A 19,068-nucleotide genomic window follows, 5' to 3' on the forward strand; every position below is an offset into this window, starting at 1 on the left:
TATAGATATATACTCACCCTCTTTTAGAGCTATGATAATTATTATATTTTAAAAAAGTTATCACTCGACACTCATTTACCAATTACCAGCTTACCCCAAGTCAAGTGTCTGTAAAAAGGTCTTACTTCAATAATATCGTTAAAAAAGTTATATACAAGATTCAGGTCACCTGTCATATTTTTATTGTAACTACAGATTTAAAATACAGCAGTAGTTAGCTAATAAAAAAAAATGTTATTTTAGAATAGAAAAGCACCATAATTATTATTTCGTAATTATATAATATTTTACTCATAATGAGCTAAATGTGATATCAAATCAAATTTCGTCTTTTTTTTCTTATTTATTAAATTCTTTAAATACATTAAAACTACATTGAAATAAACAAACCAAATTAACGCATAATTATAGCACCTTAACTGCCTTTATAAACTGTTACCTGTATTAGCAAGTTACTTTACTCTTTGCTGTTACCAAGTTACTTTACTCTTTGACTGTTACAAATTACAATGTACCTGTGCTTTATAACAAGTAGCGCAATAGTACTTAAAAGAACGCCATCTATGGACGGAATACTGCGTTAATAATTGTAAATTTTTACAATGTTTCTTAAGGGGCCTACTCAAAGCACTGCCTGCAGGGCCTGCTTGCAGTTACTGCCGCAGAGGATGTTGCTCCACAAAGCACTGCAAATCATTTACGCGGCATACGTTGTCGTGTTCATTTGTGTTCTCTTTGTCCTTGCCTAAATTCGTCAGTTTTTATAAATGGCTCCTACATTATTCAAACACCAAAAAATAGCATTGGGTTTGACTGTATTGAGTACTTGTAGCGTTCAAAAGAAAAAAAGGAAGCACTGGTGTAAAAAAGTTTTATATTTTTCATGTAAAAGCGACATAGCCTGCGACCGCATATCTTTGTTATGATAATGATCGTGGTTAGTTTTCCAAAGACATGGCAAATCCCTATACAATTAGATTACGTCCCTCCACACGTCTTTTTCTCGCTGGCTCATTTTTCTTGAAGAAAACAGAGCCAAACAAATAATATAATAAAACCAAACCAACTAACCACCAACTAACTGATTAATTGCTAAATGACAACCACTGATAAGACAAACCCCAGGTCAAATAGAGTAGACAAACGTCGCAATGTACCGACGTAAACAAAATGGTGGTCTAAATCGGCCCGACCGAGCTACACATGTCCCTGATTGCAGTTTACGGAGTGGGGAGATCGTGTGTCGGGCTGGCAGAACGACACTGCGGCCCTGCGACAGGGCGAACAATTAAAATATCGGCCCTGCATGCATACATACAATACGATCGGCAGTGGCACTGCAAGCAGGGCCCTGCAGGCAGTGCTTTGAGTAGGCCCCTTTAAAGTCTTTGCTATAATACATTATTATTAATTAACTCGTTTATTTATTAATTATATATATATATATATATATATATATATATATTATTATTAATACTTCAGTCACATTTATTATAAAAAATAAACTGTAAATTCATAAAACAAAAACAAAAACAGAATATATCTTATATTTCCGGATCTCTTGTATAATTATTTGGCAACATCGATTTGTGTTACAGTGACATATTTCAACTAATCAAAATTTCGTAAAAATTGTAATTGAACAATTTGAAAACAAACATTAATAATGAAAATTAGTTAAAATGTCGTTCCCGAAGATAGACGGTTATGTTGTTACGGAGAAACTTGGATCAGGAAGCTACTCAACCGTCTATAAAGCTTATACTAAGGTAATTCGTATATCATATGAGAATGTAAACATTAGACCTTTGTCTTTTTAAAATGTTTAATAATAAAAAAAAATCAAAGTCTAATAAACAATCTGCTGTTTTGGAATGCCTAAAATCTTTTGAAGTTACAGCTACAATAAATAAAATACATTAAGGGCCAGTATCAACCGTTGTGGATAAAATCTATCCTGCCCATAAGTTATGAATAGAATTTAACAGTAGGTACTCACCTTTATTGATTTAGCGCACAGCAGGAAATATCCTGCTCAAAGTCTGGTGCAACCCGACTGGGGAAGTACCTCGACCTTACAGAAGATCACAGCTAAATAATACTGATGTCAAGCGGTGTTGTGTTCCTGTGTAAGGTAAAGAGCTCATGGGAAGGGTCAGGGGTAGGGTTGGCAAGGCGCTTAAAATGTTACTGGTTTTGTAGGCATCTATAAGCAACGGTAAATGTTTACCATCAAGTAGGCCATAAGCTTGTTTGCCGATCTAGTCATATTAAAAATAAGGAAGAATAACTCATTAGGATCTGTTTCTTCTTAATTAATAAACAAAACTTTCAGATTCCTATTTTGCAACGTCATATATGCCGACTAAGGAATAACACAGTTCCGCTACCACCTTGGAACTTAAAAAGTCGACCGGTGGCAGGATAACCATCCAACTGCTGGCTTTGAAATACACAGGCCGAAGACGGGCAGCAGCGTCTTCGGTTCAACAAAGCCAGCCCTGCGGTCACCAACCCGCCTGCCCAGCGTAGCGACTATGAGCAAAACACATGAGTTCATGTTATTTTGTGGCGTAAACTTGTGGAGGCCTATGTCCAGCAGTGGACTGTATAGGCTGTAAGATGATAAGCCAACTTAGTCTTTCTGTAAGATGACTGAGTCTTTAAGGCTGTATGGCTAAAATAAAGAATAAAAAAAGTCATATAAATATAGTGGGATTCAATAGTAAAAAGGAATAATCATAATACATCATAAACTTAATCTGTCGGATACTGTCATCCCTTAAAATAGCATTATCCTCAACTGGTCAAACAGTCATTAATTTTGCTACTCAATCATAATAATATGATAGAACAGATAGCTTATTATCTACAAAAGCGTTATATAAATCTCAGGTCACGATGTTTGTCAGGGCTTATCTCTGATACTACAAGAGCGATTTTGATTAAATTTCGCAGAGATATGTAACTTTATGCAACTTAAAATATAGGCCATATTTTATTTCGAGTAATGGCTGCGATATTTTTATCGCAAAATTAAAAAAAAATATGTCTGTATAATATAATAATAATAATAATAATACATATAATAAATATCTACACAATACACACACGGTCGTCTGTTCCTAAAGTAAGCAACTTAATGCTTGTGTTATAGGTAACAGCCGACTGGTATATAGCTACATATTTTTTTTTTCGATAAACATACTTATAAATAATACATATATAAATTTATAAATAAATATTTATATTACACCCAGACTCGGGGTGGGAATCGAACCCACAACCCTCGGAGCAGAAAGCAGGGTCACTACAAACTGCGCCAACGGGCTAGTCAGTATATATAGTATATATAGTAGTGTATGAAGTTTGCCAGGTCAATTAGTATTATGTAAAACTATTTACGACACGCGGTCTCACCCGTATGATTTCCGATCCCGACGGAATTTCGAAATAAAAATCAGCCTATATGTTATACTAGATCTCCAGCTATCTATGTACTGAGTTTCATTAAAACCTGTTCTGTTGTTTTTGCGTGAATTCGGTTTTGTGCATTTATAATGTTAGTAAGATTAAATTGCATTCTTTGTTTACCTGCAGAGTTCTGCACTTTGATTGGTTTACTTTGAAATAAAATAAAATAAGATAAAAAAAGTATGTGTCAGCTCCGACGCACGACTGGAGTTTACTCCTTCAGATCGACTGTCTAAATAGGCACAAAAAAGGCTTACTAGTCTAAGAAAACGATTAATATTATATCAAATGGTAAATAAACGAATCAAATAACGTTATTGAGTTCCGATAGATGGCGTTACGAGAAACGTAACGAGGTCATTCGTTCTGTAAATTTTTATCCTCATATTTTTTGTCATACCTCTGGTCTTATATGAAAATCGATTTTTAAGGAGTTAACTCTGATAAAAATTTAAATATTTTTTTTAATAAATTCCAGGTAGGAGCTAGATCCATCGTAGCCGTAAAATGCGTTGATAAAGCTAGAGTGAAGCACTCAGGTGCCGCTATCGATAATTTGATAACCGAAATACGATTGTTGAAGAAGTTGACACACCCTCACATCGTTCAAATGAAGGAATTCACTTGGGACGATAAGTAAGTTGTTAATTTAAATAATAGTTTATTATTTAAGTAAAACTTCTTTACGGATATTGACTCGGGGTGTAAGCTCGTCAATGCGGTACGGGAGCGTTACGAAAAGCGTGATCGGGCAAGACGAACGGAGCAAGAGAGAGTGAGCACACATTTTCTTTCTCTCTTCCTCTCATAGCCAGTTATGTTTCGTATGTCTAAGATACTATTACTCGGTGCAGGATTACATAGTTGATAAAGATGTGTGGACTTAGTGACGCTGTATTTTATGCAACATATTACTAATTTTGTACTAAAACACAGTTTATATATTATTTTCAAAAGAGTAACTGCGGAGTTTCTTGCCGATTCTTCTCTGCAGAATGTACATTCCGAATCGGTGGTAGCTTCACTTTTACAAATATAATAATTGATTTTTTAACCGACTTCAAAAAAAGGAGGAGGTTACTCAATTCGACCGTATATATATTTTTTTTTTTTTATGTATGTTCGGAGATAACTTCTTCGTTTATGAACCGATTTTGATAATTCTTTTTTTGTTGGAAAGGAGATATCCATAGTTTGGTACCATGATAAGGAAACCAGGATCTGATGATGGAATCCCAGAGAAATCGAGGGGAACTTTCAAAAATCGTAAGGGCGACTAGTAAATTTAATTATGTTTTCATTAAGTACTATAAAGCACTACTATTTAATAAAGGTCTGGGAGTCGATCTGATGATGGAGAAGAGAGATAGTCGAGGGAACTCTGCAACAATTTATAGCAATTACCTACTTTTTGAACTTAATTCGTTTCTATTGATGAGAACTTTGCACCTGTATGAGTTATAAGTGCCATTACAGTCTGATGATGGAGACAAAAGATAGTCGAGGGAACTCTTTAACGATTTATAGCAATTACCTGCTGTTTGAACTTAATTCGTTTCTATTGATGAGAACTTTGCATATGTATGAGTTATAAGTGCCATTTCAGTCTGATGATGCAGACGAAATATAGTCGAGGGAACTCTTCAACGACTTATAGCAATTACCTGGTGTTTGAACTTAATTCGTTTCTATTGATGAGAACTTTGCACCTATATGAGTTACAAGTGCCATTACAGTCTGATGATGGAGACGAAAGATAATCGAGGGAACTTTTCAACGATTTATAGCAATTACCTGCTGTGTGGTCATCTATGTCGCAGGACCAGGTTTGATGATGGAGCCCATAAACACTCGAGGGAATTTCTCAACAATTTACAGCAGTTACCTTTTGCTGTTTGACGACCGCATTGATATAATGGTGCATGTGCCGTGTCGGCGGCGCCTAAATACCGACGGTCGCGGGTTCTATTCCCGCTCGGAGTGGATATTTATGTTTATACAAATATTTATTTTCGGTCTAGTTGTTAATCCTTGTGGTTCTCCCAACCTAGCCTCAGAGAACACGCTAGGCTGTCAATCCCGGTTGTTATTACGTACACCTGATAGCGAACTTTACTCATAGTATGTCGACGCGTTAGCGCAGCGGTCACAGCACCGGCTGTTGCGCTATCGTTAGTGGGTTCAATCCCCGCGCACGACAGACATTTGTATTGGCCATATAGATGTTTATCATGATCTGGGTGTTTGTGCTTGTGTATTGTGTATGTTTTCGAACCCCCGACATAAGAGAAAAAGCATCCTTGCTAGATCTTCCCGTCACTAAAAATTGTAAAATAAAATAATTTTTAACAAAAAAAAAAACCGACTTCAAAAAGGAAACTAAAAAGTGAAAAATAAATTTACTTAGTACAAAGTAATTCGTATTTTGATTTAGTTAATCAGAAATGATTAAATAAATATTTTATAATTTTGAAGTTGGTGCCAAGTAAATACTACAACAACCTGGCTACAATAACAAATACAAACAACACACACACAACAAACAAGTACAAAAAATATTATTAGATATGTCAAAACAATAACAAAATAATAACAGTATTCAACCTAATAGTCAATGAAACAAATTATGAAAGAAAACTGAATACAACTTACGAGTAGATACTAGAGTAGTTATTGTTTTACTTGGCACCGACTTCAAAATTATAAAATATTTATTTAATCATTTCTGATTAACTAAATCAAAATACGAATTACTTTGTACTAAGTAAATTTATTTTTCACTTTTTAGTTTCCTTTTTGAAGTCGGTTTTTTTTTTTGTTAAAAATTATAAAGTTTTAATTTGTAAAATGACGATTCGAAAGTGCTCTTGGAGCCTATTTGAATAAAGCTGTTTTTGATTTTGATTTGATTTTGATACAGTACAGGCCTATTATGCAGAAGTCTTACATCAGTCGTGTGGTCTAAAGCACGCTTGTTTTTTTTTTACAGAAATATTTATATAATAACGGAGTACTGCTGTGGAGGGGATCTGTCTAAATATATACACAAATATGGCAGAGTCCCTGAGAAGAGGGTAAGTCAAGTAATATTGTTAATACACGTGTATGTGTCTTGCAACCAACTATATGTTAAGCGGATACTGGATACCATAAAATGAACAACTGCAAACCCCCCCCCCCCCTCCCCCCAGGAGCTCTGGTCACCTTACTCACCATAACACAACACTGCTTGAAAGCAGTATTATTCAGCTGTGACCTTTTGTAAGGTCGAGGTACTTCCCCAGTCGGGCTGCTCCATATTTTAAGCAAGATATGTCCTGATGTGCCCTAGTTAAGTGTTAGACAAAAGTTATTGTAATTTATTTATTCATTAGCCGATTTCGAAAGAGGTTCTCAATTCGACTATTTTTTTTAATGTGTGCTACCTCGATAACTTTTTACAGTACGAAATGGACCGATTACGATGATCCGTTTCTTAATCGAGAGCTGGCGCATGTCGTGTTGTCTGATTTAAATTTGATCGTAATCTGATGACTAATTTTTAGTATATTTGATAACGCGTATTTACTTCACAATTTTTTGTCGACCTACGTTGTATTACTTGTCGATGTAATTGAAGTCGGTTTTTTTTTTTTCGACGAGCAAAAACAAATATTCATTGTGTAATCTTACAGATGCTATACTTCCTTCAACAATTGGCGTCAGCGTTGAAGTTTCTCAGAGAGAAAGGTATTACTCATTTATTTATTTGAAAAATATTACTGTATTTGTATATTTTTAACAAGTGTACGGCTCACCTGATGGTAGCTTATAATCTGCGACACCCCTATCCCCAATCACCCCAGAAGGTTGTCACCCTACTCACCAACAGGAACATAATACTGCTTGAAAGCAGTACTATTTAGCTGTGATCTTCTGTAAGGTCGAAGTCAATAATGTAATTGTAAAAACTTAATTATTTTCTAATATTCTATTTATTGTCATATTCATTAAAAAAGAGGAGTTTATGAATTTTTTTTATGTATGTCCTTTTTTAATCGAAAGGTGGTGCTTGTGATCCCATTTAAATTTAATCGAGATCTGACAAGTACTTTTCGAGTTATATCTAATAACGTGTATGTACTTGACAATTTTTTCGTCTGTTTACGTTGTGTAATTGTCGATGTAATTGAAGTCAGTTTTTTTTTTTCGTTTGCGATGAATCATTTTTTTTTTAAATTTCATTGTGCATTTTTAAATTAGATATCTGTGACTTTTGCTGCCTTAAATATTTTTTTTATTGTATAAATAAATAATTTGAAATAATAAATATATGTTTTTTCAGGCGTTGTCCACATGGATCTCAAACCCCATAACTTGCTTCTACATAAGGGTTCAGATGGAAAATATATGTTAAAAGTCGCTGATTTTGGGTGAGATTGTCTATGCATACTAATATTAGCTGACCTGGCGAACTTTTTATCAGGTTGTTTGTCCGGATGAACTCCTATACTACATAACCGATTTTAATTATGTGATCAAATGTTTACTGCGTTTTTATTTAAATCGGGGAAGCTCATGCTTGTAGTGCAGTCCCATTTGAATTTGATTGCGTATATAATTGATTATTTTTCCAACGAACATTTAGAAATAAAATAATAATAATAAAACAAAAATCAGCCTCCGTGAAGTACAACTAATAGAAAATCAACTGAAAAAGCTGGAACAAGATGAATTCAATAATTACACAAAGCCAGCGAAATAAATCAAAACAATATCAAACATGATTTCAGTCATTCAGTCAGTCAGTCAGCCTGTTGCAGTCCACTGCTGGACATAGACCTCCCCATTATGTGCTGTACCTTTAATAAAACTTCTGCACAATAGGCCTGCACTGTGTCTACGATATACGAAACATAACTATGAGAGGAAGAAAGAAAGAAAATGTGTACTCGCACCTCTCTCTATTGCTACATTTTGATCTAATGTCATTATTTTATTCATTATACAGTTTTGCTCAACACCTGACGGAAGACAGTCTGAAGAGCGTCCGAGGATCCCCGCTCTATATGGCACCTGAAATGATACAGGGGAAGTACGACGCCAGGGTGGACCTGTGGAGTGTGGGTGAGTTACGGGTTTGGAAAGTTACGGGTTCGGAAAGTTACGGGTTCGGAGAATTACGGGTTGTGAGAGTGACTCTAGTGATGTATTAATAATGAGTTTTATAGGGTTTTCGCATATTATGGGACGCTTTGAACTATAGGAAAGTCTATGTTTTAGAGGCTCTCTGAATGTATAGGGGTCTTGGAAGTTAGGGATATTTTGGACTTAAGGGGATCCTAGGATTTAGGAACCTTTTGGTTATAACGGGGTTAACAAGCGTACGGCTCACCTGATGGTAAGCGATTACCGTAGCTTATAGACGCCTGCAACACCAGAAGCATCGCAAGCGCGTTGCCGACCCAATCCCCAATCCCCCCCCCCCCCCAGGAGCTCTGGTCATCTTACTCACCAACAGGAACACAACACTGCTTGAAAGCAGTATTATTTAGCTGTGGTCTTCTGTAAGGTCGAGGTACTTCCGCAGTTGGGCTGCGCCATACTTTGACCAGGAAATAGTTTTTATTTGTATCGTCATATAGATGTCTTGGTTTGGGCGATTGTGTATTGTGTGTGTTTCCGGACCACCGATATAGCAGATAATCCTACAGAGGCGTTTTGAGTGTGTGTAATATTTAATTTTTTTTTAGGTGTAATTATGTATGAGTGTCTGTTCGGCAGAGCTCCGTACTCGTCGGCGACTTTTAAGGAGCTAGTTGATAAGATAACGAGGCGAGCTCCAATTGAAGTGAGTACATAATAATAATAATTAATACTCTTTATTGTACACCACAAAGAAACATTACAAAAAAAAGTGATACATGCAAAGGAAGGTGTTGTAACTGTTGTAAGGTTATGTCATCGGAGATATGAAACGACTTGATCTATTCTAATCTGATTTATTACTGCCCCCATCTCAACCGTTACACATTATTATATAAGTACTTATTAAGGCACTCTTACGCTACTACTACATATAACATCTATATAACATTTACTTACACACTACAGTGTACAAATGCGGTCTTATCGCTAAGAGCGATTTCTTCCAGACAACCTTTGGGCATTGGTACATAATTTGTATACATTAGAATTTTGATTAACTTAAATGTTGTGACTCAGTTAAAGTTGCTGATAACAGATGTACCTGATGGTAAGATGTAAACCTTTCTTTTATTATTGTCGAGTTTTTTTATTCTGAAGTTAAACTTCTTTACGCTCGCTTCACTTGGTGAGTAAGCTGGTGAGTGCGTGACGAGAGCTTTGCGAAAAGTGTGATCGGGCGAGGCGAACGGAAGTTGAGAGGAAATATAAGTTACAAGAAGTTTAACTTCAGTCGTGTGGTCTAAAGCCCACTAGTTTTTTTTTTTTCTTCATAATTGCCTATATAAATACTGTTTTTGCTAGCTATTTTCAAGATTTTATTTATCGCTGTATCTGGATGCAGAGATTATAATTAGAGCAAAAATTAATCATTAAACAAGTTAACACTATAAAAGTAATAATCTTTTTTTAGTTGTGGATGCTGGTAGAGCAAGCAATTATCTATAAAATGATATATAATGTATGTGGAGTAATTGTGAGGTGTTTTCTAAAAAGGGAGGCAAACATCTTAACCTAAGCGTATTAATATATATGACTAGTTGTGCCCGCGGCTTCGCCCGCGTTGAAATTAGTGTGTCACAAAGTTTTCCCGCTAAATTTCCAGTGAAACTCTCATCAAAATTGGCTTAGCCGTTCCGTAAACCTTCCTCTTGCCAGTGGTGGAGCCTTCTCTCCAATGGTGAAACCGCATGAAAATCCGTTCTCTACATTTTGAGCGAATCGATCACATACACTTTTGGGGACTTTGTTTTATAATACACTAACTGTTGTCCGCGACTACGTCCGCGTGGTTATGAAGATATGCATTACTATTAAGATGGTGAACGCAATTTTTTTTTTATTTCAGTCACTTGAAATGCTTATCAAACTAAGTAACTTTTTAAAAGACACAATTTGGTATAATTTAATAGTTATTATTATAAAACCTCTCTATACACCACATTTTTAGTTTTGTTTTCAGGCTGTACATATTTCATACAAACTATCAACCCCAATTAAACCCCCTTAGCGGTGGAATATCGTAAAATCCGTTCTTAGCGGACGTCTGCTAACTATAATCTACCTTCCTGCCAAATTTTATCTTTGTCCAACCTGGATGGATAGACCATCCAGCGGTTTTTGAGTTCTCGTGATGCGTGAGTTATTTACCTTTCTCTTTTATATATATAGATAACGATGCATTATTTGGACACCTTCTCACCATCTAAAGAGCATACATTTTATATTTCAAGTCTCTTACTTCAAAAACATAGGACTTTCATACAAACTTCCAACCCCCGTTTTATCCCCTTAGGGGTCGAGTTTCGTAAAATCATCTCTTAGCGGATGTTTACGCCCTATAAGGAGCCTTCCTGCCAAATTTCAAGTTTGTAGGTGTTATAGTTTCGGAGATTTCGTGATCAGTGAGTCAACCTACCATCCCCCGTTTTAACCCCAAAAGGGGGTTGATTTCTAAAGATACATTATTTGGGCGCCTTCTTATCATCTATAGAGCATACATTTTGAATTTCAAGTCTCTTACTTCAAAAACATAGGACTTTCATACAAACTTGCAACCCCCGTTTTACCCCCTTAGGGGTCAAGTTTCGTAAAATCCGTTCTTAGCGGATGTCTACGTCCTATAAGGAGCCTACCTGCCAAATTTCAAGTTTGTAGGTGTTATAGTTTCGGAGATTTCGTGATGAGTGAGTGTCCTTTCGCTTTTATATATATTATAGATTATAGATTAATAAAAATCCCCAGATACCCCCAAACTCCTCCATCACGCCCGGCTGTCTGGATCTCCTGACCCGCCTGCTGCAACACGATCCGGATAAACGGATAACGTATGACGATTTTTTCAACCATGAGTATCTGGATTTGGATCACATGCCTTCAAAGGAAAATTATAACAAGGTGAAATATATAATACAAATGTATGTATATATGATGTTTGTATGTATGTTTTTTAGAAATAAAGAAAACTTGTTTATTAGCTGTACAAAATAGGAAAAATATATAAAAATATTAGCTGACCCCGCAAACGTTTCTTTGCCATATATGTTATTAACCCGCTTAATCCTCCCTCCCCTTATAACTTAGGGGTATGAAAAATTGATGTTGGCCGATTCTCAGACCTACCCGATATGCCCACAAAATTTTATTAAAATCGGTCGAGCCGTTTCGGAGGAGTTCAATGTTTAACACCATGACACGAGAATTTTATATATTAGAGAGAGATAAGTTAAGAAATGAAAAGGCATAGGCAACACAAAGAGAGCAATAAAAAGGACCTAAGTATTATTTTTGGCAGCAAATTTTTGCTCTTGTTTTTCTGGCAGACGCTGTAGTAGTGACTAAAAGACCGTCAGACATATTCAATTCAGCCTGTAAAATCCCATTGCTCGTCTCTTCTGCGATCGTTACTCATAGCAGGGAATATTTCCACCAACCCGCATTGGATCAGCGTGGTGGATTAAGCCCGACTCTTCTCCTACACACTGTACTGTGTGGCTACGGCACTAAAGAATTTAGCCACCCCCTCTCTTCCCGTGGGTGTCGTAAGAGGCGACTAAGGGATAACACAGTTCCACTACCACCTTGGAGCTTGAAAGGCCGACCGGTGGCGGGATAACCATCCAACTGCTGGCTTTGACATACACAGGCCGAAGACGGGCAGCAGCGTCTTCGGTGCGACAAAGCCAGTACTGCGGTCACCAACCCGCCTGCCCAGCGTGGTGACTATGGGCAACACACATGAGTACAACTTGTGGAGGCCTATGCCCAGCAGTGGGATGTTACAGACCGAATCGATGTACTATTAACCATTACAGCAACCCCTTCACATTCTCATCTAATTTTATATTAAATTGATTAACTTTCGTCCATCAGGCAGTGAGTCTAATAAGGCACGCCATAGAGCTGGACTGTACGGGAAAGCTCCCTGAAGCTCTGGAAGCATACAGTGAGAGCTTGAGATATTTAGTACCGGCGGTCGGTGTCGAAAGTGATGCGATGCGACGAAGCGCTTTAGCAGCTAAGTTGACTAGGTAAGTTAATACTTCAAAATAACGAGTGTGCTTTAGACCAAACGACCGAAGTAAAACTTCTTTAGTATTGTAAGGACAGTAATATTCGAAACGTAACTTTCTCTCTAACTCATATCTCCCTCTCAACTTCCGTTCGCCGCGCCCGATCGCACTTTTCGTAACGCTCACGTCACGTAAAAATGTCAGCCAAATTATATTTTCTCTTAACTCGAATTTTTTACCGAAGACAATCGATTATTTATCGACACATCCCTAATACATACGCTGTTTTACCTTTTAACGGAATACGGAGCAAGAGAGAGAGGTGCGAGCACACATTTTCTTTCTCTCTTCCTCTCATAGCCAGTTACGTTTCGTATATCTAAGACACAGTGCTGGTCTATTGTGCAGAAGTCTTACTTCAGTCGTGTGGTCTAAAGCACTCTTTTGCCGCGTTGGGCACTTTTGATAGGGGAATCTTATGGATTCGCGTCACAGACATGCTTATAGCAGTATATTATAGATTGATGTTGATAATTTCAATTCAATCATGAAATATCAAATTGTATTACATAAAGTTCTTAGTTTTCACTTCTATCGGCAGTCTCTAACTGCCTTTTTTTAAATCAGATACATGGAAAGGGCTGAAGAAATAAAGCGGATAGTGAAGGGGCAGGGTCAGTTTGGCTGTCGACCTCGAGAGCCAGTCTGTAGTGGGCAGTATGCCGATAGCTACGAGTATAGTAAGTCGTTTGTTTAACAATATTAAAATTCTAAACATTTTTTAATATCATATCAAAAATCGACCGCTCTGGCGGGGATCGAACCCGCGTCTCCGAATGACCGTGTCGGTGCTCAGCCAATTAAGCTATGGAACGATGTACCCGCTGGGGCGAAATTTTTGATATGATATTAAAAAATTGCTTAGAATTTCCTAATGTGTGGGTAACACAAAAATAAATCGTAAAAATATTAAAATCAATAAAAAAAATATTATATCTTTCTACATATACAAGCGCTATCACGAATTTCTGGTTCAACTTGAGAAATTATTTTTGTGTTGGAGTAGTCCATTCACCAGGGAGGGCTCTAGGCATTTTTTTTTTTTCAAATAATGCATTAATAAGCATGTAAGGTTGACAAACATCATCCACCACTGTCTCTGGAAGTTATCTGTAATTATGATAGTCTCCAACTATTATCGAAGCCGGAATCAACAATACGATATAACTACATGAAAGCAGATTATAGTGCTATTAATGATAAACTTAAAATAATACCCTGGACCGAATTATTTCAAAATTGCGATGATATAAATAAAATGGTAGATATATTTTATATGGAGTTGCGTAAGGTAATAGAGACAATGATACCAAAAACTAAATCAAAGATTAAAAACAAATATCCAGTCTGGTACTCAAAAAATCTAATTAGAAGATTAGCAGAGAAGAATAAATATAGAATTTTGTATAAAAAATATAAGAATCCGCTTGATAACATAGAATTCCACCTACTTAGAAAAAGATGTCAACTCATTATAAAGTTAGAATATAGTCATTATTTGCAGACAGTGGAAGATAATATTAAAATAAATCCTAAATATTTTCATTCATACATAAAAAGAATGAGAAATAATAAATGTGACTATCCTGCGTTAATGACATTTAATGACTGTGAATTTACTGATACGAGAGATATCTGTAATCAATTTGCTCTGCATTTTTCAAATGCATATGTAACTTACGACAGTAAACTAGACTTAAATCAACACCCGAGTCTTCAATCTAATTTGAATATACAACTCCCTAATGTAGGTATAGAAAAGCAGGAAGTAATAGATCAATTAAATAAACTTGATATACACAAGGGCGCAGGCCCAGACAATATACCACCCGTTTTTGTAAAAAATTGCTCCCAGGCATTAGCAAATCCATTAAGTATTTTATATAAAGTATCCCTAGCAGATGGTATATTTCCGGATGTTTGGAAGAAAGCCAGAATTGTACCTATTTTTAAAAGTGGAGATAGAAAGGATATAACTAAGTATAGGCCCATTTGTATACTATCTGTTTTCTCAAAGATTTTTGAAATCATTATATGTAAATCGCTTAGTTGGCACATTAAACCTGTTATGATTGATAATCAACATGGATTTTTAAAAAATAGATCCACAATGTCTAATTTGGCCTCATTTGTAACGGATATATCTGAAGTACTGGACAGTAACGGACAAATAGACTGTATCTACACAGATTTGGCCAAGGCTTTTGACGTGGTTGACCACAATATTTTACTACAAAAGTTAACGAATTACGGTATCTGTGGAAAATTTATTGATTGGATTACGTCGTATTTGCATAATCGAGAAATGAACGTTGTAATTGGTGGAAATCAATCTGATACTTTTATTGCTGCATCCGGTGTACCGCAGGGATCACATCTTGGTCCAATACTCTTTGGAATTTTTATAAACGACGTGCTAACGTGTTTCGAGCATTCTAAAATATATTTATATGCGGATGATCTAAAAATGTTCAAACAAATATCAACAACAGATGATTCCATAAAAATGCAACCAGATTTAGAAAGACTTGTATCGTGGTGTGAACGGAATCACTTAACATTAAATCACCAAAAGTGTTATAAAATTACATATAGTCGAAAAATTCGAAATTTTTATTATGATTATAATATTGGGGGTAATAACTTGGTATGTGTTAATGAAATATATGATCTGGGAATCTTAATGGATTCGAAGCTAAGTTTTATCCCACATATAGAAGATATTGTTAAAAAGTCCCTTAAAATGCTGGGATTTATCTTTAGAAATACAAAGGATTTCAAAAAATCATATAAAAAAATAGTACTTTTTAATTCATACATCAGGAGCAAAATCGAATATTGTTCAATTGTCTGGAACCCATACTACCAAATTCACAAAAATAGATTAGAAAGAATACAAAAAAAATTATTACGTGCATTATCTTATAAAGACAATTTAGAATATAACTACAATAAAATGTTGAAACACTATAAACTATTGTCATTGTCTACACGAAGAGATGTTTTGGATCTTTGCTTTTTAAATAAAATTATTAGAGGAGATATTGACTGTCCTGATTTGGTCCGAAGATTAAAACTGGCAATCCCTAGAAAACCTATGAGGACTACCAGATCAAAACAAACATTCGTGAGCAGATTTGCTAGAACCAATTGGGGCATGAATACATGCTTAAATAGAATCATAAACTTGTATAATTCAATTTTAAAAGAGGATGCAGATATTGATATTTTTAGATATTCTGGGAAAGCATTCAAGAGAAAGGTTAAGATGCTTCTTTTACATTTGAACTCAAATTAGTTACCTACTGTATGAAGCTATGAACATTCTTTCCATATTATACTTTAAATTAGCTGATTTCTTGTACCTCAAACCGTTTACTTATAGATATATTACATTTATAATTTTTATATTTATTCATAGAATTCCCGATGTATTATCATATTAATTGTTGTATTTCGTTGTTTTTTTTTTTTACATATACCTACATATTTTAACTTTTTTCTTTTAAATATTTTTTTACTGTTTTAGCACGGGTTTTAATTGTTGTAATTTTTTTTTGATAGTTGATTTTATACTTTTATTGATGAGTTAATTTTTCATAAGATAGATATTTATTGTTAGTATACGTTTCGAAGCAACTGTTTAAAGTGTATTGCATGCTGAGTTAGCCTATAAGTGTGGTGTATAGTGTAAGATATTCTGTTTAACTATATAATTATGATAGAAATCACTGTATACTACGTTAGCTTCCTATGTAAATAAATAAATAAATAAATAAATAAACGCGTGTAAAACCACGTGGCACAGCTAGTTTTAGGATATTTTTATTGAATGCCAGTTTTTGGTAGTATTTCCAGAAAAAAAATGGCAAAATCCTGCTAATATTATAAATTTGTCAATTTGTGAAGATGTATGTTTGTAACTCTTTCACGCAAAAACTATTGGACCGATTTTAATGAAACTTGGTACATAGTATGTATATATGTATAGCTAGCGGCACTACGCGTTTTCACCCTCGTAATTTACGATCCTATCGAATTTAATGTAATTTTTTTTAATGTAAAAAAAAAACAATTCTTCCAGATAATACAAGTGTAGAACAAGATGTGACAATAGTAGAACCGGATGACCAGACAACAAATGGCGAAACCAAAGAACCCCAAGAAACTAACTCGGATGTGGTAAGAATTATTTATGGAATATCTTTTCATTCACGTGATTACTCTTTGCTGTTCTTCATTATAATTGTTTATTATTAAAAAAAAAAAAAAAAAAAAAAAAAAAAAAAAGATAAATTAACATTGACAAGTAACAAAATGAAAACATTATTTACGTAGGGTAGTCGAAAACATTGTCAATCAAACACGCATTATTAAAAATAATTTATCAATTACTCGTTACCTCTTGATAAAATTTAAAAGTGACCACACGACAAGCAATAGCTCGCATTCCTCTGCTGGGCATAGGCCTCTTTCCCCATCTAAGAGAAGGATCATTGCATAATCCACCACGCTGCGCCACCGCGAATGTGCGAATATATTCCCTACTATATTTATTTTAACAACCGGGACCGACGGCTTAACGTGCTCTCCGAGGCACGGTGGGAAGACCCACAAGGACAGACATCCAAACCGGAAAGGAATATTTATACAAATATAAACATACATCCTAAGCGGAAATCGAACTTGCAAACTGTCAATGTTTTAGGCAACCACTCCCACCACTACACCAGTGTTGTTAGTGGGTTGTGGTAGACTGAGTAAGAAGTTAAAAATACAAAAAAAAAATATACAGTTTAGTCGAGAACCTCCTTTTTAAGGCTTTTTTATACTATGGGTATTTGTAATCCTGCCCCGTTAGTGAGTAAGGTGACCAGAGCTCCTGGGGGGAACTGGGGATGGGGGCAACGCGCTTGCGATGCTTCTAGTGTTGTAGATGTTTATAAGCTACGGTAATCGCTTACCATTATGTGAGCTGTATGCTTTTTTGCCGACCTTGTTGTATAAAAAAATAATAATTGTATATTTCCAGTGTGAATCAAAAAGCAAGAAAGAAAAGCCTCGCGGGGCGTTGTCGAGGTTTTGGCGTAAACCTGTGCCGTACCTTAATGATAAAGATTCATCTATTGTAAGTATCACTTACTTTCCTAAATCGTAACAGTTACATCTCAAGTCTAATTATAATCTAATAATTATCGTATACGAGTTTTAACGTACTTATTCCGAGAATAAATTAAATAAGTTACTTCCCGAACTCGTAACTTTTCATCTCAAATGAAATATTATGTACTGCACTACACTAATTCTCTATAAATATTGTTGAATTAAGATAATTTCAAAACTCGTAGCTCACATTTTAAAACAAAAATTATAATTTAATATCGTAATTTATCTAATCGTAATAAGTATTATATAAATCTAGTTAATTTTTCAGTAATTCCAAACTCGCAACTATTCATCTCACTGTGTAAAAACGTCCGCTTTTGTTTTTAAAAGAATATTTCTTAACATGCAGACAAATGAAGACAAAACACAGAAGACGGATGAAAACAGTGAACTATGCAGGATTACTTAATTTAATAAAATAAATATAAATATATGTGTTGTTAAATTATTCCTAGAATGCTTATACTGTCTATTATAAGGTATTCAATTCCTTTCAAACGAAGTCTAATATAATTTAAATTCCTACATAATAATACTATTAATATTGAGCATAATAATATTGAGCCTGTGCCTATTTTAAATTGTATTAAAAAAGTTAAATTTGTAATGTTGTCGTACATGGAACTTTGGGAAAAGTTGACTTGACGTTGACAGGTTTTCAAAATAACTTCTCTTTCTAAATTATCGTTAATTTTTTTAATATTAATCTCAGTCAAGGGACTAATTGTTGGAATTGAAAAAAAACTAGTGTGTTTTAGACTACACGACTGAAGTATAGCTTCTTTAGCAATATGCGTGCTTAATAGGATTGCACTGTGTCTTAGATACGCGAAACGTAACTGGCTATAAGACAAAGAGAGAAAGAAAGTGTCTGCTGGCACGTCTCTCTTTTACTCCGTTTGCCTCACCCGATCACACTTTTCGTAACGCTCTCGTCACGCATTCACCAGCTTACGCCCCAAGTCAAGCGTACGTAAAGAAGTTTTACTTCGAAATTATTTTCGTGCCTTCGTATGTCTTCCCCTCAAATTAACGCGGGTGGAACGACAGGGCACAGCTAATTCAAATATAAGTCTTAATAGTGCCTTACTATTTCAGATTCTTGCCATTTTTACCTATTATATGAATATATGGAAAATTATATTGTGTATGACTGTTTACTATTTTACAT

The 19,068-nt window shown here is 35.1% G+C and overlaps 1 protein-coding gene across 1 annotated transcript; it reads left to right on the top strand.

The window, feature by feature from the left end:
- Positions 1-1,577: 1,577 nt before the first annotated feature.
- Positions 1,578-18,330, top strand: LOC123666242 (serine/threonine-protein kinase ULK3-like). Its single transcript, XM_045600420.1, has 13 exons — positions 1,578-1,769; positions 3,953-4,110; positions 6,464-6,548; positions 7,149-7,203; positions 7,799-7,886; positions 8,465-8,580; positions 9,207-9,304; positions 11,404-11,556; positions 12,532-12,689; positions 13,299-13,411; positions 16,816-16,913; positions 17,764-17,859; positions 18,247-18,330. The coding sequence occupies exons 1-13, from the start codon at positions 1,683-1,685 to the stop codon at positions 18,304-18,306; spliced, it is 1,365 nt and encodes a 454-aa protein (XP_045456376.1). The 5' UTR covers positions 1,578-1,682; the 3' UTR covers positions 18,307-18,330.
- The last annotated feature ends 738 nt before the right edge of the window (positions 18,331-19,068 follow it).

This window comes from Melitaea cinxia, chromosome 25, assembly GCF_905220565.1.
Source record: "Melitaea cinxia chromosome 25, ilMelCinx1.1, whole genome shotgun sequence".
In the NCBI taxonomy this organism is placed as follows: Eukaryota; Metazoa; Arthropoda; class Insecta; order Lepidoptera; family Nymphalidae; genus Melitaea; species Melitaea cinxia.